The 21822-nt window shown below is 40.9% G+C and overlaps 1 protein-coding gene across 2 annotated transcripts in view; it reads right to left on the bottom strand.

The window, feature by feature from the left end:
• LOC306853984 (glutamate receptor ionotropic, kainate 4-like) overlaps positions 1 to 21822 on the bottom strand; it is a gene marked incomplete at its 5' end in the record, with an annotated part of 197932 nt that overhangs the window by 74170 nt on the left and 101940 nt on the right. For both annotated transcript variants that reach the window (XM_079391731.1, XM_079391732.1), the window contains 2 exons: positions 236 to 388; positions 3879 to 4040. In XM_079391731.1, coding sequence (XP_079247857.1) covers positions 236 to 388; positions 3879 to 4040 — 315 coding nt within the window. The remainder of the gene's footprint in view (positions 1 to 235; positions 389 to 3878; positions 4041 to 21822) is intronic.

The raw sequence follows: 21822 nt of genomic DNA on the forward strand, positions 1-21822 counted from the left end.
GCTTGCCGTATGTCATGCATAAGATGATGCAGTAATGACAAGCTGATGGTCGTTAATCTTTAATGGCTGAGTAAGACACAGTGTCTCGGTTTCACAGATTCTGCTGAAGGCTGCAGTTCTGACGAGGGTTTGTGGGCCGCAGTGGTACAGAGAGCAAAAACTAAATGATGAATGAGCCTGCAACAGCAGCAGGTGAGATGATTGGCAGCTCGTGGGCTCTCCCTGCGGTTCTCACCATCCTCAGGTAGTTCATCAGACTTGTGCCATGCTCCCAGATCTTAGAGGACTTGCAGGAGAGCTGAGTGGCTCCTACATTCTGGCTACGGTTCAGCTCCTGCACGGCTGCCACCACCGAGTGTACCGCATCAAACAGCAGCGCTGACGAAAGCTGGAACACACACACATAACAGTAAACACAGACTGAGCAAACAGAAAACAGTACAATCCAAATACAGAGATAGATACACACTTCATGGCCAAAAGTATGCGGACAAGCTTTTGATTAGCATTTTTAGCTATTCAGGCATAGAAATAAATATGTAAATATATTTGGCAGATGCTTTTATCCAAAGGGATTTATTGGCTAAAATGTATAGCTGTATGTTCCCTGAAAATAAAACCCATGAACTCACTAGAAAATATACCAGAAATACCATAGACCATAAAGCTGTATGTAATTAAATAGTATTTAATAAAAAGTCTGTAATATTTACTCTAAAACTATTTAAAACTGGTTCTATAAGGTTCTATCTGCCTTCTGAGCAGTTTTGAGATATCGAGCTTCATTTATTAGAGATATATACTGCATTTATTTGTCATCCTTTTTGATTCTAATATGGGGATCTCAATGGGGACAGGCATAATGTTTTTTATACTGTACAAAATTATATTTTGCATCAACCCTACACCGAAACCTACCCCTCACAGAAAACTGTCTACATTTTTAATAAAAAAAACAAACAAACTTTGTTTACTTCCTTTTTATACCAGTTTTACAAATGAGGACGTCCCCAAAGGGAGTTGTTTTTAGATTTTGTCAGGTGTAGCTAACTTTTGGGTACAAATTTGTCCCAAAAATATGTTAACTAGATACACACACACAAATGAAATACTGCCTCTTTGACCTCATTGATGCTCTTATTTGAATGGAAGTAAATTCCTGCATCCATGTTTTAATATCTACCGGAAAGCACATGCTTTAAATGCTGGAAAAAGCACATGGATTTGGGTGTTTGGTTGTCTGCATGCATTTGGCCATGCAGAACATCATTAAATCATTCAGACATCAAATCATCGTTGATGATTGTGATACAACCACCACTTCCTTTGCCCCTCAGCCCCCTGGAACTGAATTACTGACCACTTTAATTACATCAGATGGCATGTTAATGCACTGCAGCAAAGGCTGTGGAGTTTCTTTTCCCTCTGACATCCATTATGGTGCTAAAGCTTTCTGTAATGAGGATATGTTATGCTGCATTATGGAACAACACAGCAGCTTAGAGGAGGTGGAGATGTGCGTGTGTATGTGTCGTGAGGGAAGACTGAATGTGTTCGTGACTAAAATAAAAGTTTGTGTAAATTTAGTTGACTACGTTTCTCTCCTTTCTGTAGAAAAAACAAAAAAAAAAACAGTGTTACTATTCTGGTCACATGCAGGGAAACGTCCTGACTGCTCTCATTAGGCGAATGCAGAATGACAATGTGTTTGCGCTGCCGACTGAGGCACATATACAGGCTCGCTGGTTAATCTCTGCACAGACTAGCCAGTCTAGTCTTTGGCTAATGAAGTCCAGGGCTTAAATATCTGTTTTGTTAGAGTCTTCCATATCAAAAACATTAGGCTAAGCTAGTTTTTAAGGCTTTGCATTTCTAGGCCAGTGTGTAACACAGAGTTGAGTCTCACTGTGGGGTTTAGACCTGTTCTCTCTCTCATCTGTCTGCCAGACTACAAACCATATTCTGATTAATTAAAGATTAGACCTAATTAAATGAGAAGTGCAACCAGGGCTAGTTTCTAAAAGCAGTAAGCATTTATTTTTCAAAAGTCTTCCCCCTTTAGCTTTAATTAGAATACAAAAATGTAAAAATAAATTATTTCGACTTGCTTGCATATATCAGATAAAGAAATGTCACCGATCGATCTTGTTTTTTATTAGCTTCACTGGATGTTTGATGGAGTACAAACTGGGACCGAGATCAGGAATAATACATGTATTTTCAAACAGCGGATTTTTTTGTTCTGAATTCTTTGAATGCAAATATACAGTTTTAAAAAATACAGCTTCAAGTTTTCAAGATGAAGAAGAAATTCGGAACATTAAATTCAATATTTAAAATTCAAAGCGTAGAAATTCAGATCGTAAAGAAAGTAGGTCAGAGGTCATCCACAGGGAAGAGTAGATGATCTCCGAAAAGTCGAACGAAGCCTTTACTGCGACCGGGAGGGGATATGTTCGGTTCACTTAGGCTAGTTTTGTCCTGGCCACAACATATTAACTCGTGGGAGTGTGATAATATGTCGTAGCCACGAGATCATTGTGTCGATGTAATGAGACCTGTCTGAGACCGCACAAAACACTTCCACTACGAGAGAAAACGGCAGCCACGTGACGATTCAAGGAAATTCAAATAGTTTTGTCATATTATAAGCTCCATAAAAGTGACGGAAATAACTGTGCTGACGTGAACATGCAGGGTGTGTGTATTCCTCAGGGTGAATATGTGACTTTGTGTGATGAATTATACAGCCATAGCCTCGTCTTCAAGGTGAGCAAGAGGACATGGGTAGTAGGCTGTTCCAAATTAATTAACACAGCATCCTTGAGTTACAAATAAATGACTTATTTTAGAATATGTACTAGACATAAACAAGAAAAGAGACAATTTTTAAAGGATAGTTCACCCAAAAATGTAAATTTTATCATTATTTATTCACCCTCATATTGTTCCACCTCTCATTTTTCAGTAAAACCCCAAATGAGATGTTGGGATGGAGGTCCAAGTCCCTTTTTTCCATTAAATGAAAGTGAATTTATGATTTCAAGCTCCAAAATGAGCAAAAAAGTATAATAAGTGTAACCCACTGTAAACATATGGCTACTTTTATGGTTTTATGATGTTTTTGTTTTTTGGAGTTCATAAGGACAAACCACCATCTACTTTCATGATATTAAAATTGGCTGCTTGGACATTCTGCCTAACATCTCCTTTTCTGTTTCATGAAAGAAAGAAAGTAACTGATTTCTCTTTAGTTTCAAAAATTCTGTCATTAATTACTCACTTTCATGTCATTTCAAACACGTAAGAACTTCGGAACACAAATTAGGACATTTTTGAAGAAATCTGAGAGCTTTCTAACCCTGCATGGACAGCAATGCAATTGAAACATTCAAGGCCCAGAAAGGTAGTAAGAAAATCATTCAAATAGTCCATGCAACATCAGTGGTTCAATCTTAATGTTACGAAGCTACAAGAATACTTTTTGTGTCATGGTACTGACATGGAAGAGAATACATTTTTGAATAAAGTCAACAATGTTGTTTTCTTTGTTCACAAAATGTATTCTTGTAGCTTCATAAATTTAAGGTTGAACCACTGAAGTCACATGGACTATTTTAACGATGTCCTTACTACCTTTATGGGCCTTGAACGTTTCAGTTGCATTGCTGTCTATGCAGGGTCAGAAGGCTCTCAGAGTTCATCAAAAATATCTTAATTTTATGTCCCGAAGATCAACAAAGGTCTTACGGGTTTGTAACAACATGACGGTGAATAATTAATGACAGAATTTGAATTTTTTGGTGAACTATTCCCTTTAATATTGATGTAATCTTGCATATTCAAAACATCTTTAACTAATAGTTTATCAGCCTTACTGGTGTTCCTGCAAAAGGAGCATGATCACAGTTCTCCTGCCAGGATCGATTGAGGCTGAGGACGAAGTCCTGAAAGAAAGGATGTGTCCAGTTGAAGACTGAAAACCCGACGATGTTGACTCGTTGATCAACTAAATCGTCCAATCGTAGCAGAGAGAATTCCTGCAAGGGAAGAAAAAACGTTTCAGTTAATTCACCAATATGAGTGCTTCTTATCAAGTTGCCAAGCTCAGGTTCCTTGTCGAATCTAAACAACCTAATAATGCCCATAGGAAGTAAAACAATATCGTCAGGCTCATTAACAAGCATTGAGGTAATTCAATTCCTGGGCCAAGTAATTCAATTCAGCAAAAGTTAATGCTTAGGAGAGCAAATCCCAGCAGCTATTGTGCTTCAGATCCCAGGAGGGGCACTTTTGAGATTGTGCGAAAGCCAGGAAAAAAAGGTCTGCAGTGTTGTCAGTCTGCATCCCGGCACGTGCAGTACTTCAGCTGAAGGTTAATAGAGATGTCCCTGCAGTTCCTGCTGACACTATTACAGTCTATGACTCTGTCACCATCACTAGCTCAGGGGACACTGATGATGTGAAGAAGAAGATAAGTTATAGTCCTGGACCCATCACAGATATTATGAGACGGGATGAGGAGAGAAGAGGGAAGAGACAAGAAGAGAAGAGATGAGACAAGAAAAGACACGATGAGAAGAGACAGGATGGACTGAGACTCTTCTCAAAGAGGAAACTGGATGAGAAATAATGAAATAAAATGAGACGACACTACATAAGAAGAGACTAGATGACAGTGAAGAAGAGGAGACTAGATGATAAATAATGAGACAAAATGAGATGACACTAAAGGAGAAAGGATGAGACTACAAAAGAAGAGAAAGATGAACTGAGACCAGATGACATTGACAAAGAGAAGAATATATGAGAAGAGATGAGATGTGATGAATCTGACGATACTAGATGAGACTAGATGACAGAGAAAAGAAGACTAATTGAGAAAAGATGAGATGAGACTAGAAGAGAAGAAAACGAAACAACTGAGACTAGATGACAAAGAAGAGGAGATGAGACTAGATGGGAAGAGATGAGATGAAAGGAGAAGAGACTAGATGAGATGAGACTGAAACTAGATGACAGAGAAAAGAGGACTAAATGAGAAAGGATGAGACTAGATGAAAAGAGAAAAGATGAAGTGAGACTAGACGACAGAAGAAGAGAGGAGATGGGAAGAGATGAGGATACAAGGGAAGAGATAAGACTAGATGAGATGAAAGAGAATGAACTGACATTAGATGACAGAGAAGAGAAATTATGAGATGAGACTGCATGAGAAGGGACAGAATTAACAGACTATGACAGAGGAAAACAGACTAGATATGATGAGACAGTATCAACTGAAACTAGATGCCAGTAATGAGAAAAGATGAGATGGGACTAAATGAGAAGAGACATAATATACAGACTAGACGACAGAGAAGACTAGATGAGAAAAGATGAGATGAGACTAAACGAGAAGAGACAGATTATACAGACTAGATGACAGATAAGACTACACGAGAAGAAGAAAACAGATGACACTAGATGTGAAAAGAAAGCATGGGTTGTGACTAGAAGACAAAGAAAAGGAAACCGCATGAGATGAGAAGAGACAAGACGACGTGACAGAACGAGATACGAAAGTTGAGACGAGAAGAGACATGATGAGATAAGAGGTAAAGAGAAGTGAAAAGGACTTGTCTCACAATAGGACTTGATGAGAAGACACAGGATTACCTGAGACTAGAAGACAAACAAGAGAATGAGATGAAGTGAGACTAAATGAGAATAAAAGAATGAGATATGGCGGAGGAGGAGGGGTTAGGGAAGGTGAGCAAATGATCCACACACACACAATAGCAAATCCCCAGCCTTACACAAGGCAGCATGCAGTAAGAATGAAGCACCTCAGATCAAAGACAACACAATCTTGCCCTCTCATTACAAACACAAAGCCAGATGAAGACAGCCACCCGGGCCATGGGTAGCGCACATCGCATAGGATTAAAGCCTCTGCTGAGAGGACAGGAAGAAAAGGAGGGGAGCGCAGTGTCATGGGAGTGCAGAGACAAAAATGCACTGCAGAGCTTCAGGAGACAGTTTGTTTCAGAGGAAACCCGAGGGAGAGAGACCGCTGAATCTTCTTGTAGATAACAGAAGCTCCTCTTTTCTTATTTTAGAGGTGAAGCGGCCTCTCTGATTCACTAAAGAATGGCCATTTCAGCTTTTGATTTGAATAAAGGCTGTCTCCTGCTCTGATGACAACACAATGCTGCGAAACAACGTTGAAATATGCTCAAATGATCCTGGCAAGAAACGCAAGGCTGATTCCATTCTATAACAACAAAATCATGCTGCAAAATATGTAAATATAGCACCTCCAGCAGTAAAACCTTTTATTTAAAACACTCACACTCAAACTTTAAACTTAACTAAAAAGTAATAAAAAAAACTTTTCATTAGCAAGCAATTTTTGAGACATTAGACGCCGCAAGCTACAATCTGTTGCTGGCGTAAACCAAAAAAAAAGTAATGCTGCCAACAAATCATAACGCTGCTTATTTTATGGCTTTGCAAATGAAGCTTTATTGTAAATGGACTCATATTGATTAGCATATAAGAGTGTGTGAACAGTTGACCCTTCCTCCATCTGCACTCCCTGGTGCAGTCTGACAAGCCCGATGGGTACGGACCTGTAATTACTCTCTGAGCGCATGTTAATACTTCATTAAAACAGAGACAGTGTAAATGAGCCAGTCATTAACTGTGGTGCAGTTTGGGCCTCTCATACACGACACGCAAGGTCACCGAATGTCCTGAAGCACGCGTGGAGTGTGTGCATGTGTGATTGAGCAGACTCTTCAGCATTTACTAAAAATGAACTGCCCACTCATTTGCGCGTGCAGTCTGTAATTAGTAATAATTGCATAAGTAATTATGCAAATTAGATAATAGCACAAACACGTTATGAACACAATTCACATGTTGCAGTGTTGTTACAGATAACGAAAACTACTAAACATAGTTTTTATTACTTGAAATAAAGCTGAAATAATATATATATATATATATATATATATATATATATATATATATATATTATGAAAAACTAAATATTAACAAATGTTGCCTTGGCAAAAAACTGAAATGAATAAGTTTAAATACTCAAATCACTAAAACTGAAATAAATATAAATTAAAGCTAAACAGAAATAAAAAAATAAATAAAAATTGCTAAAATAAAAACTGAAAATCTAAAAATAAACGTAATTCTAAATATTACAGTAGTTTGCAGTCTGGATTGAATTTTTTGAGATAAAGACTCTTTTATTTGGTTGTTCTGTCTTCGCTAATCGCACGCAAAAAGCAAACACACAGAACAGTCAGTGTAGTCTGACTCATGAGCAAATGAGTAATTTGAGCCAGATTAATAATTTAACAAGTAATTCAGAAGACTCACAAACTCAGGAGTTTGAATCAGTCTGATGAACACTAAATGAACTGAATCAACTCGATGAATTGATCCAAGCGGTTACTGATTTAAACATCTGATTCGCTAATGATAAAAAAGTCATTAATTTCAACGATGTCCCTCTCAAAATGAAGCAGTTTTAATAATTATTTATTTTTAAACCTATTTGTTTTATGTCAATGTTCATCTCTTTTTAAATAAAATAATACCAAAACATAAAATGAATCAAATTTGTGATGGTCTATAATTAGTATTTTTTAAATTATGTTTCTATAAAAATATTTATATCGTAATATCATTATCAACAAAAATTTGCTTCCAAACTAATACTGCACAACTGACTTCACCAATAACTGTTGCCACAACCAAAAGAAAATGTACACAGAAATATCTTTTAAGGGGAAAGGGAAGTGGTGTGTGGCCAAGTACGGTGACCCATACTCGAAATTTGTGCTCTGCATTTAACCCATCCAAGTGTACACACAGTAGTGAACATACACCCGGAGCAGTGGGCAGCCAATGCTGCGGCGCCCGGGGAGCAGTTGGCGGTTCGGTGCCTTGCTCAAGGGTCTCAGCTCAGTCATGGTATTGAGGGTGGAGAGTGTGTTGGTTATTAACTCTCCCCACCTACAATCCCTGCCGGACCCGAGACTCGAACCCACGACCTTCCAACTCGCTATCCATTAGGCCACGACTGCACTAAATAATTCTGTTTAATAGCACAATATTATACCAACCAGGCAAACAGTCATAATCTATATAAGTTTGCATAGAAAGGAGGCGTGTTTGCACACAAAAGAATGATAATGACTTCATTTAAATACTCACAGAGCAGCACACTTAACACCTGGCTAAACTGGATTGCAAGTGGTTAGTGAACAAGACAGTTTTTTGTGCCAAAATTCCGCAAATCACATAAAAACCACGCACGCAAACAGTTATTTAACTGTTTGGCTAGCGTAAGAGAAGAAGCATCTAGGAGACAGTTGGACCCCTGGGACAGCAGCTGCTCCTGATCTCTGGCAGGATGACAGAAGAGAGGAGAAGAGAGGACAAGACAAAGAGAGAGGAAGGAAAGGGACTGCATAGAGGAGAGGGAAGGGAGGTGAGGCGATGACAGGCTGGCGATGAGCCCCCTGACACAGCCTGTCACCTGAAGATCAATCAGAAAAGCTGAACCTGGGCCAGCTTGCTGCTTCACCGCTGGCAGACTCTCACACACACATACGGGCGTGCACACATGCATATTGTTTGTTGTGGCACAGCCAAACAGAGTTTGAAATAATGAGCTCCCGGGAGAAACGCTAAACCCTGATAGGTAAAACAGTAGAGGGTCCGAACAGGTCTGGCACCCAAATCAAACTAATTCAACCTCCAAAGTCATTCTATGTTTACTTAATTGACAATCTAAAGAGGACAAATGAGGACACAATCTGACACTCTAATATTCATTATGACAAATAAAGGCATTCCCACAGGTTTCAGAGTACAAAAAGAAACTAAAATAAATGACACAAAAATAATAAGAGGACAACACGGCACAACAAATGCAAACTAATGAATTAATATGGTGGCATCCGAACACACATATTTCCCTATATAGCAACTGAAAAATGTAGTATGTAGAATGTTCAAATTTACTGTATTTTTAAAATAGTAGACGAAAAGTACTAGATGATCTTCTACTTTGTGTGAGATTCTGGAGAGCTCAAGCAATGTACTGTGAAGACGTGTTTCCACAGCTTTTAACACTGAATCTATTATTAATTTTTACATTTTTATTAAAAAAACATTGTGTATGTACATTATAGCAGTACTTTGTTATTACCTTGGCATTAAATTACAGAATAGTTAATGGTGCTGCATAAGTCAGTTTTATACATTCTTAATGACAGATTTTGTATGTTAAAAAGGAAGGGATGTAGCTATTAGTCTCTTATTGGTCTAACTCTCCATAAAACAAACAAAATAAACAAATGAAAATAACACGTACAGTGGGGAAAAAAAAAAAAAAATTGATCCCCTGCTGATTTTGTACGTTTGCCTACTGACAAAGAAATGATCAGTCTATAATTTTAATGATAGTTTTATTTTAACAGCGAGAGACAGAATAACAACAAACAAAAACAGAATAACAACAAACAAAAAAAATCCAGAAAAATGCATTTTTTAAAGTTATAAATTGATTTGCATTTTAATGAGTCAAATAAGTATTTGACCCCTTCGCAAAACACGACTTAGTACTTTGTGGCAAAACCCTTGTTGGCAATCATAGAGGTCAGACGTTTCTTGTAGTTGGCCACCAGGTTTGCACACGTCTCAGGAGGGATTTTGTCCCACTCCTCTTTGAAGATCGAGGCTGACGTTTGGCAACTCGAACCTTCAGCTCCCTCCACAGATTTTCTATGGGATTAAGGTCTGGAGACTGGCTAGGCCACTCCAGGACCTTAATGTGCTTCTTCTTGAGCCACTCCTTTGTTGCCTTGGCCGTGTGTTTTGGGTCATTGTCATGCTGAAATACCCATTCACGACCCATTTACAACACCCTGGTTGGCTTCAATGCCCTGGCCCTGATGGTACATGGCCCCGTCCATCGTCCCTATGATGCGGTGCAGTTGTCCTGTCCCCTTAGCAGGTAATGAAAACACCCCAAAGCATAATGTTTCCACCTCCATGTTTGACGGTGGGGATGGTGTTCTTGGGGTCATAGGCAGCATTCTTCCTCCTCCAAACTCGATGAGTTGAGTTGATGACAAAGAGCTGGATTTTGGTCTCATCTGACCACAACACTTTCACCCAGTTCTCCTCTGAACCATTGGCAAACTTCAGACGGGCCTGTACATGTGCTTTCTTGAGCAGGGAGACCTTACGGGCGCTGCAGTATTCAGTCCTTCACGGTGTAGTGTGTTACCAATTGTTTTCTTGGTGACTATGGTCCTAGCTGCCTTGAGATCATTGACAAGATCCTCCTGTGTAGTTCTGGGCTGATTCCTCACCGTTCTCATGATCATTGAAACTCTACGAGGTGAGATCTTGCATGGAGCCCTAGACTGAGGGAGACTGACAGTTATTTTGTGTTTCTTCCATTTGCGAATAATCGCACCAACTATTGTCCCCTTCTTACCAAGCTGCTTGGTGATGGTCTTGTAGCCCATTCCAGCCTTGTGTAGGTCTACAATCTTGTCCCTGACATCCTTGGACAGCTCTTTGGTCTTGGCCATGGTGGAGGGTTTGGAATCTGACTGATTGATTGCTTCTGTGGACAGGTTGTCATTTATACAGGTAACAAACTGCGATTAGGGGCACTAAGAGAGTGCTCCTAATCTCAGTTTGTAACACCAAACCAGCAGAGGGAGCCCTCACCCGAGTACTGACTGCATGCCGCTCCCTCTGCTTCCTCTGCTTTCATTTCCTGTTTGGAGACCTTATAAGCTGGATACTGAGCTCATGGCAGAATGCGAAGTATTGCCAGTTTACCTGCATTACCAACTGTTATTTCTCTGACTGATTACCTGTGTATTACTCTGCCTGATTACTACGACTTCTGATTTCCTGGATTTGCCCCTTTGCTCTGTTTGCCTGATTGGACTGATGGGTTTGCCTTGATTGGACCCTCAAGTACCCGCTCCTCCTGAGCGTCCTCAAGAGCCTGCTCCTCCAGAGCACCCCCTAGAATCCGCTCCTCCAGAGCGCACTCCAGTGTCCGCTCCTCCTGAGCGCCCCACAGAACCCGCAACTCCAGTTTGGCCCCTTGAAGGGAACATTCCCAAAGAAATGTTGGGGGGGGCTATATACCCCTGGCCTGTGTGGCCGGGCCGAAAGCAAAGGCCAAGGAGCTCCCTGTACTATCTCAGCCAACCCAAAAAATAGTCCCTCCAGGGCCTCCCGTGTCTCCTGATCTGCCATGGCCTCCCGTGTCTCCTGATCCGCCATGGACTCTGGTGTCTCCTGATCCGCCATGGCCTCCCGTGTCCCTGGATCCGCCATGGCCTCCCGAATCTCCTGATTCGCCATGGCTCCCTGAGCCTCCTGTCCCGCCATGGTCGTCTAAGCTTTCTGATCCGCCAAGGCCATCCAAGCTTCCCGAATCTCCTGATCTGCCATGGCTCCCCACGCATCATATCCCGCCATGGCTCCCTGAGCCTCCTGTCCCGCCATGGTCGTCTAAGCTTTCTGATCCGCCAAGGCCATCCAAGCTTCCCAAATCTCCTGATCTGCCATGGCTCCCCACGCATCATATCCCGCCATGGCCTCCTGAACCTCCTGATCCACCATGGCCTCCCGAATCCCTGGATCCGCCATGGCCTCCCGAATCTCCTGATCCGCCATGGCTCCCCGAGCATCCCGTTCCGCCATGGCCATCCAAGTCTCCTGTCCCGCCATGGCTGCAGGAGTCCCACTCCACCGATCCGCCCTGGAGGCCTCCCTTGTCCCGGTCCTGCAGCGGCCTCCAGGGAGCCCGCCCCCCCTCCCTGGTGGAACTGTTACGGCGCGAGACGCACCTTCCGGGAGGGGGGAGTAATGTCAGGAGTTTAGGGTTTTTCTGGTTTTCCTTTGTTCCTGTTTTTCCTTATTTGGGTTTTCCTGTCATTTAGTTAATTATCATTCATCATATTCACCTGGTCTGTGTTAATTATCTCATTTACTCCTTTGTTCCTGTTCCTTTAAAAGCACCCAGTTTGGTTTGTTTCATTGTCCTGTCTACTCGTTAAATAAAGGAAGACGTGTGTTGATGCATCGTTGTTCTCCGAATCTTTCATTGACCTACTACAACCACACGTTCCGTTACACCGTTCCGGCTACCTATTAAATTCCGTATCAGTTACAAAATATTATTACTTGCTTATAAGGCCCTAAATGGTTTAGCTTGTCTTCTACCACGCTACAATCCAACCCGCTCCCTAAGGTTGCAAAACTATGGACTTTTGGTAGTACCTTGATAGCAAAGTCCACTAAACGAGGTAGAGCTTTTTCACATTTCGCTCCCAAACTCTGGAATAGCCTTCCTGATAACGTTCGGGGTTCAGACACACTCTCTCTGTTTAATTCTAGATTAAAGATGCATCTCTTTAGCCAAGCATTCACATAATGCATCTTATAATCTTGTACTGCAGTTATATCTGGTCAAATGTACATTATTATTCTTTAGCTTGGGTTGATCAAATAATTTTTGCTTAGATGGAACAGCAGCTATGCTAATTATGTCTCTATTTGTTTCTCTGTTTCTGACACGGGATTAACATCCCGTGGTAACTAGGAATTACAGAAACTTCAGCCTGGATCCAACCCTTAAATGATCTGAGATGACCAAACACCTGAGAAGGGATGATGCCAACCCATCAGAGGACCTCAGAGGATGCCAACGCTCAGAAAACATACAGAATTACCAAATTTTGCCATAAGTTAAATATATTAAGTTTCTGGAATACATACATATATTGTGGAAACTTAATTTCCCGTAGAGCTGCTTTGCAATGATTTGTATCGTAAAAAGCGCTATACAAATAAACTTGAACTTGAACTTGATTGTGGAGAGAGTTCTCTCTCTCTTTCTCACTATGAAAGAAGAACCCTGAAAATGTGAAAAGCATCCAGGGACGCATTACCGTTCCATAAGGCCACAAGTGAGGATTTGTAAATGGCATTGAAGCAAAGGCTGGACTGCATTCATACTACATACACTCTTAAAAACAAAGGTTTTCAAAATGGGGTTTTCACACTGATACCATATAAGAACCTTTTTGGGTTCCCAAAGAAATCTTTCTGTGAACAGTTCTTAAAAAAAAAAAAAATTTATAGTGTGTGACGAGTCGGCTGCCTCCCCCCTTTCTATCATCACCACCCCGTCCCGTATTCGCCGCCCTTCACCAGGCTCCCGACGGGAGTGGGTGTGCGAGAGAGGAGGGGTGCTGGATAGCCACGGCTGGTGGCGTGTGATGAGGCGCACCTGATGTGAATGGAGCCTCATCACCGCCGCTGTTTAAACGCCGAGCGCTCCTCTCCTCGAGAGACCGGTCTCTTCCCCCGTGCATGCACGCTGGTGTCCTCGTGGGTCCAGGAAGGGTGCGTCGAGGAGGAGGACTGCCGCACCCGTTAGGCGGCTGACGGGCCAGGATGCCGGGCTGTCGAGTCCCCCAGAGACGCTGGGAATTCAGGAGATGGAAGAAGCCGCGCAAGAGACGCCGCCGCCACTCGCTCCCGGCCCGAGAGGGGAGCGCGTGCGGCCACCGGACTCCGCCCCTTCCCTGGACCCTTCCCTTCGGAACACTACCCTCCTGCACAAGCCCCGCAGCACAACGAGGACACCATATTCCCCGTTTATTTGGACACTTTTCCCCCTTTGGACACTTTATTTTACCCTTTATTGTTTAATAAAAACCTCTCTGAGGCTTGACGCCACACCCACTGTGTCTGTCGTTTGCTCCTCCCGCCACAAGTGTAAAGAACTTTTTTCCCCCACTATAAAGAACCCTTATGTGTAATGGAAACGCGATTGAATTCCTTTTTAAACGGTCGCAAAGTAATTACTTATTCAAAATAATTACCTACTCAGAAAGTAATTCTAAGTTCCTGAATTTCAGATGAACTTCAGGAACTTAGAGTCCCATCTCAACTATTACGTGACTCACTTAATGTGCTGTACTCAAATTGCCAGTGTGCTGAAACCAAGATTTAGGTGTTCGGTTGTGGGTGTTAATTGATTCCTAGCGAGGTGTGATTATGTAGGAGAGGCTGGTGTTATGATGTTCAGAGTTGTTTGCTGTGAACATCATTCATGGTGTCAGTGGAAAAGTGCCAAGAGAGAATAAAACAGACTTTCTCTCTGACAAGAGGAGACAGATAGTGTCTTTCACTCACTGAATCACTCATTCATTCAGTGATTTACTCACTGATGCACAGTATTACTGACTTATTTTGTTCGTTCACTACCGCATCTGCTCAATCAACTGAACTGAGCACTGAGGCATAATACAAACTACCATTTCTAATAATAATTTTTCTGCCCAAACATAAGACAAATTCTTCAGAGTTTTTGCGAATACACTCCATAAGTGGTACAAACTGACTAAGCGTCAAAGAAAACCTAAGAAAGGGCACTTTGGCCTGTTTTTTACACAAAGCTATATTACTTCACAAGACTTCGAATATAGCACTACTTTTATTTGTTTGTTTTTTGTTCTTTTTAAAGAACAAACAGTCAGTGTTCATTGTAACTGCATGAAAAGAGCAATCAACGCAGTCTTTTGTTCTGCTCAGAGGAAAGAAAGTCATTCGGTTTTGAAATGACATGAAGGTGAAGTAAATGATGATGGAATTTTCATTTTTGGTGAACTATGCCTTTAAACTTATAAACAGCAAAAAATAAACAGTTTAGGCTCCAAGAAGAACTGTATTCTAGACTTGAGCTACAAACTAATGAATAGGATATCGATTTTCTCAATGATAACATCAGTTAAGTGCCATTCTTTTACTCTATGAATTAAAGAGGTAATGAATGCCGATTTAAACTGCCGCAATAAAATCTCCGTGAGTGATTATCTGAACAGCTGAAACGTTCACACAGTATTTTTGGCAGATATAAGTCATTTTACGCTTGTATTAACTGGCATGTAAATTCATGGCATGAATCAGAGAGAGGGATCCCTGCTGACTGCTAATGATTATAGTTGTTTACAGTGTTGAGTACATTGAGATCCAATCTACGCATGCGCTGATTTGTGACTGCGTGTTTTCAGTTTGAGCTCCATCAAATTGATTCTTTATTGTTTATTTTCTATCTTAAAAACAATTTTATACACTATCATTTTCGTTTCTATAATGTGCGAATATATCCCTTATAGCATTCTAAAACAAAACCAATCAGAGCGCCTTGTTATCACTAGTTTTATTTTGATTTCTCGAGTCTGCTATTAGCTTATAGCACGTTAGCATCGGCAGCGTGGCTCCCACTAATCTCGCTTACACTGCTAATACTCTATTCACACACATTACCATTGTTTCACTGTTACTTGCTTAAAAGGCAGATTTGTGTCTACCTTTGAGTGCAGGTGAGGACACATTCGAGCTGCATTCAGTGCAGCTGGAGCTGGAGGACATGGAGAAGCAGATCCGCGACCTGGTGGAGAAGCAGGCCCAGCTGAGAGAGCAGAGAGCCGCGCTGGAAACATCCCGGGCTGACGCTCACAAGTCCGAGGTAAGTATACAGCATGCTGCTAACACTCCCACCACCTCTACTCTGTGTGTTTCTCTGCACAGGCCCTGTGTACCCAGGATGCAATCTTCCCAGTTGTCCTTCACTCCAGCGCCGGGACGCCACGGACCCTGGGTGCACCAGCAGCGGAAGAGGTAAGCCAGGCCCCGGGCGACGACCTCTCCCCCTCCGCCACCTCCGGTCTTCGAGATCTCCACCCGGAAGCGCTTCGCTCCCCTCTGCAAGACGGAACGCGATGCTGTGATCGTCGGAGACTCCATCGTCCGGCACATCCGTGCTACGTTAGCTGAAGGTAAAGTGCACACTCACTGTTTCCCCGGTGCTCGTGTTCTCGATGTTTCTGCGCAGATACCCGCGATCCTGAAGGGCGACGAGAGTATCGGTGCTGTCGTGCTGCACAGGGGGTTAATGACACCAAGCTGCGGCAGACGGAGACACTGAAGAGGGACTTCAGGAGCCTGATCAAGACGGTATGCAGCACATCGCCTCGGCCAAGGTCGCTGTTGGAAAACAATCCCGGGAAGAGCACTGCTGTGAGACGCTCTTGCATTCCTCCCCCCTTCCACAGACACCTGCGGATTGTTGACTCTGTCTGGGTCCTGATCAAGGCTGTCTCCATAGCAACGTGCTGTGTCGCTATCACATTCTGCGGACTGAGACAACTTGATTTGAATGCCAGCGTGGCGACTCTCCAGGCATACAAATACATACATACACAGACACATACGCACATATAAAGATATGCATTCACCTCCCCACCCCCGATCCATCGCCTTCGCCGCTTTGTACCGCCAGCCTGACATGCGGGTCCGACCGGCGCCGAGAATGGCTGCAGGACCGGATGGCTGCTTGCCGGAACTGGATTACCTTCCCTGTTGCAGTTGTGTGGCTATGTTGTTGATTGACTATGTGCTTTTTGTTGCTGGGGTGTTTTTCCTGTTCTCACACTGTACTCCCAAAGGAGCATAGTCTGTGAATTATATTTTTTTCTCCCCGCTTTCCTCATGTCATGCTGTATCTCTTCCTTACTCTAAAACAAATTCCTCGTATGTGTAAACATACTTGGCGAATAAAGCTCATTCTGATTCTTATTCTGATAATAACCAAAACAATCCAAGGTTCTTATTTAGCACAGTGGCTAGATTAACAAATAAATAGATGCCACCCGATCTAAAGATTCCCTCACAGTTTAATAGTAATGACTTTATGAATTTCTTTACTGATAAAATAGATAACATCTGAAGTACAATAACAAATGTTTATTCTACTGCGTCTAGTATTTCAGCTTCATTCATCGCACCCAATGAAAAACTGCAGTGCTTTATAACTATAGGACAGGAAGAGCTAAATAAACTTATCAGTGCATCTAAGCCAACAACATGTTTATTAGATCCTGTACCCACTAAACTACTGAAAGAGTTGTTACCTGTAGCAGAAGAACCGCTTCTCAATATTATTAACTCATCGTTATCTTTAGGTCACGTCCCAAAACCATTCAAGCTGGCGGTTATTAAGCCTCTTATTAAGAAACCACAACTAGATTCTAATGAACTGGCAAATTACAGACCCATTTCAAATCTTCCATTTATGTCTAAAATTTTAGAAAAAGTTGTGTCTGCTCAATTGTACTCCTTGCAAAAAAATTATCTCTATGAAGAATTTCAGTCAGGTTTCAGGCCTCACCATAGCACAGAAACTGCACTTGTTAAAATTACAAATGACTTGCTTCTTGCTTCAGACCAAGGCTGCATCTCATTGCTAGTATTACTTGATCTTAGTGCTGTTTTCGACACTATAGACCATGACATACTGATAGATCGATTACAAAACTATACTGGTATTCAAGGGCAGGCTTTAAGATTGTTTAGATCCTACCTGTCCGATCGCTACCACTTTGTTCATTTAAATGGGGAGTCATCTCAATTATCACCAGTAAAGTATGGAGTACCACAAGGATCTGTCCTAGGTCCTCTGCTATTTTCAATATACATGTTGCCCCTTGGTAATATTATTAGAAAATATTGGATTAGTTTTCATTGTTATGCTGATGATACTCAACTATATATCTCAAGACCAAATGAAACTTCTAAACTATCTAAGCTAATAGATTGTGTAAAAAATTTAAAAGATTGGATGACCAATAATTTCCTCCTATTAAATTCAGATAAGACAGAGATATTACTTATTGGACCAAAAAACACTACACAAAATCTCTTGGATTACAATTTGCAACTAAACGGATGTACTCTTACGTCCGCTAAAGTAAAAGATCTGGGCCCGTATTCATAAAGATTCTAAGAATCCTCTCAGAAAACTCTTAATTTAGCTTAAAAACTTTTACGTAGGAGTCTTAGCTTAAGAGCGATTCGGGACCGATCTGAGAGCAACTCTGAGTAAGGAAAAGACAAAAACTTTCATCTTAGTGAGGAGGCGGGGTTGACCCCGTTGCTATGTATGACACAATCTTTTGAAGACTGATTGGTTGGTTGTCAAGAAGGAAATAAAAGCGTGCTTTTAAGAGTAGGGTATATTATAAGCCTTCACTTTGAAATTACAGGCGGAATTTTTCCTCTCGCTCTTTCTCACACACACACACACACACACACACACACATTATATATGTATATATATTCTTTATTTTTTATTTACCATGCTGTCATACTTACAGAGCCGGCGCCAGGGCACCTCCATCGGGGGGCATTTAAATTTCTAGGGGGGGGGCACAAATCACGTTGTGTGTGTGTGTGTGTGTGTGTGTGTCGGGGGGGGGGGGCTGCAATCTGTGATCTCGTGCAGTTGCTGACGCTCGCTAAAGCGTGCAATCGCATTATGTGCGCTGTTTTATCGGTACTTTCGCTTTCAAAATCGATCGCGTTCAGCAAGGAGGGGAGAGGATGGAAAGTGGGGGGGCACAGTAACTCGTTTGGGCGCCTTGGCGCCGGCCCTGCATATTTACTGTGTTTTATAGGAAATGAACAGAGACATATAAGCCTAATAAGTGCTGTAACAGACCCAAATCATCACTGCTGCATAGTTGCATTTTTCCAGTTGCCAAATATTTTAATGTAGTGTCTGAGATGTTAGCATGTCTTTAATAAGATCAGTCACAAACATGATCCCTGCACGAACTAATGTGTAGTGTCTTATTAACTCACTGTCATGCATTGTGTGCAACACATTTCTTCTCCCTCTTCATTTTCGTCCATTTTCTCCGCTGTTAAAGAAACTCTTAAGCCCCTTAAAAGTCCTTGTCCATACTCCTAACAAGTTTGACCTTAAGACCTCTTTTAAGGGTTAAGATGCTTTCTGAATTACTTTTTTCTTTACTAGGATTTTTTCTTTAATTTTAAGAGTAAACGCCCACATTTCTAAGAATTTTCTTAGAATTTTGTCACTAGGAGCTACTTTTTGCATTAAAATTCTTCATGAATACGGGCCCTGGGTGTTATATTAGACAGCAACTTGTCCTTTGAAAATCATATTTCCCATGTTACAAAAACATCATTCTTCCATCTTAGAAACATTGCCAAGCTTCGAAACATGCTACCTGTTTCTGATGCAGAAAAGCTAGTTCATGCATTCATGACCTCTAGACTGGACTATTGTAATGCACTGCTAGGTGGTTGTCCTGCATCTTCAATAAACAAGCTACAGATAGTCCAAAATGCAGCGGCTAGAGTTCTTACCAGGTCAAGAAAATATGATCATATTACCCCAATTTTACAGTCTCTGCACTGGCTACCTATTAAGTTCCGTATCATTTACAAAATATTATTACTTGCCTATAAGGCCCTAAATGGTTTAGCTCCTGCGTACTTAACTTGTCTTCCACCACGCTACAATCCAACCCGCTCCCTAAGGTCGCAAAACTCTGGACTTTTGGTAGTACCTAGGATGGCAAAGTCCACTAAAGGAGGTAGAGCTTTTTCACATTTGCCTCCCAAACTCTGGAATAGCCTTCCTGATAACGTTCGGTGTTCAGATACACTTTATCTGTTTAAATCTAGATTAAAGACACATCTCTTTAGCCAAGCATTCACATAATGCATCTTATAATCTTGTACTGCAGTTATATCTGATCAAATGTACATTATTATTATTCTTTAGCTTGGATTGAACAAATAATTTTTGCTTAGATGGAACAGCAGCTACGCTAATTATGTCTCTATTTGTTTCTCTGTTTCTGTCTCGGGATTAACATCCCATGGTAACTAGGAATTACAGAAGCTTCAGTCTGGATCCAGCCCTTAAATGATCTGAGATGACCGAACACCTGAGAAAAGATAATGCCAACCCCTCAGAGGACCTCAGAGGATGCCAACGCTCAGACAACATACAGAATTACCAAATTTTGCCATAAGTTAAATATATTAAGGTTCTGCAATATATAAATATATCGTGGAAACTTAATTTCCTGTAGAGCTGCTTTGCAACGATTTGTATCGTAAAAAGCACTATACAAATAAACTTGAACTTGAACTTGATTGTGGAGAGAGTTCTCTCTTTCTCCATCTCTCCCACTCTCACACACTAGATAGCCGAACATGTGATAGGATTACTATGTGTGAGCTTGTATAGTCTTCTCATTGCTTTGGCAGGGAGATTGGATTCACACCCTGGCATTCACAACAATCTATACGGGACAACATATATATATATTTTCTAGCCCATGGAATATTGCAATATGACTTACATCTAGTAAAATTCAGAAGGAATAAAAAAAATGACATTGTTGTACAATGTAATGCCACATTTTCACAGCAGGGGCCAGTTGAATAAACACAGGCACTATGCTTAAGACCATGAAGTTTGTAAAGTCACAATGAAACAGAAGTAGCGACAGATATTTTCCACCATATAATGATGCATATCTGAGTGCAACAGATTTTTTAAAAAGCGGAAACATGTTTAGGGGGCTTGATTCTATAAAATCACTTGTTAATTAGACGAAGGCAGATCTGAATGTGAGATTGCAGTCGACTGTAAGGAAACAAAGGGTTTTAATGGACTAAATGATTGGAAAAGTCATACTTGGCATAAATGGCATACTTCACCAAAGAGATTTTGTCAAATTCTCAGAAGATTGAATTATGAGGCAAAAAAGAGAGAAAAGAAACATACGCAAAGATTATTTTTTTTTTAATAAGAAGATCAAAAACATGCATTTAGAATACAGACAGGGTGAATTTTCATTTCGACTTTAAGAACTAGTCTGACCAACTAGATGTTGGGGCAATCAGTCTTATTAAATTAGACCAATAGACCTTTTTTATGTAACTGAAAATGTTATGACTAGTCTTAAAGAACAACAACAAAAAAGAAATAGATGACTAACTTTTAAAACATGTCTAAGCTATTTATGCAACTGGTTTCGGATATTTGTGTCCAAATAAAAATCAACTTTAGTTAGCTTCTTTGCAGTTGCTGTCATAAAAATTATAGAACTTATTATTAGAACTGGAAAAAATAGTTTTATCAAATATAAAATTACCAAATTATATATACATCTTATAATCACATTTTTCTACAAACAGATCATTGCATCTTACAACTCTAAATGATAGAGTACCTCACATAAGCTTTCATTTTTATTTCTCACAAAATTATAGGCCTACAACCACAGTCCGTCTGCCACAAACATATTACCTTACTGACAGAATAATCTTGTGCGCTTGATTAATCTAGTGTCCACAAATGCTTTCATAAATACTGCAAACACTGTTGGCACAATGCCTCAAATCCCAACCTGAACAGGAAACAAAAATGCATTGTGTGCCTTAAAGTATTCACAAATTATATATTAATGATCTCTGATGGCATGAATAAGCTCTGAGGTATAGTAACAGAATGCATAACCACTTATAATATGTCAGCACACTGAAAAATGCATGTATACCTTTGTGCAAATGAGTGCGTATGTGTGTGTGTTTGTGGGAATGAGAAAATGAGACAAGGCTGCAGGTTTCAGGGGGAAGGTGATCTGTCTAAGTTGACGGAAATTAGCTAGGTATTATCACTTTGGGTAGCCCTTGGCATGTTCTTATCAATCTCTAGGGGCCAAGCAACTCTTGTCACTCACCTGCCCACACCACACTTGTGATATTTCCAAAGTCACGTGTCATCTCTGTCTCATGCCCGCAACACAAATCGATTGATAATAAAAAATGACTGACAACTAATTATCAATTAGTTGAGCCTACACTACACACAGAAAAATA

This window comes from Barbus barbus (assembly GCF_936440315.1).
Source record: "Barbus barbus genome assembly, chromosome: 34".
Taxonomy (NCBI): Eukaryota; Metazoa; Chordata; class Actinopteri; order Cypriniformes; family Cyprinidae; genus Barbus; species Barbus barbus.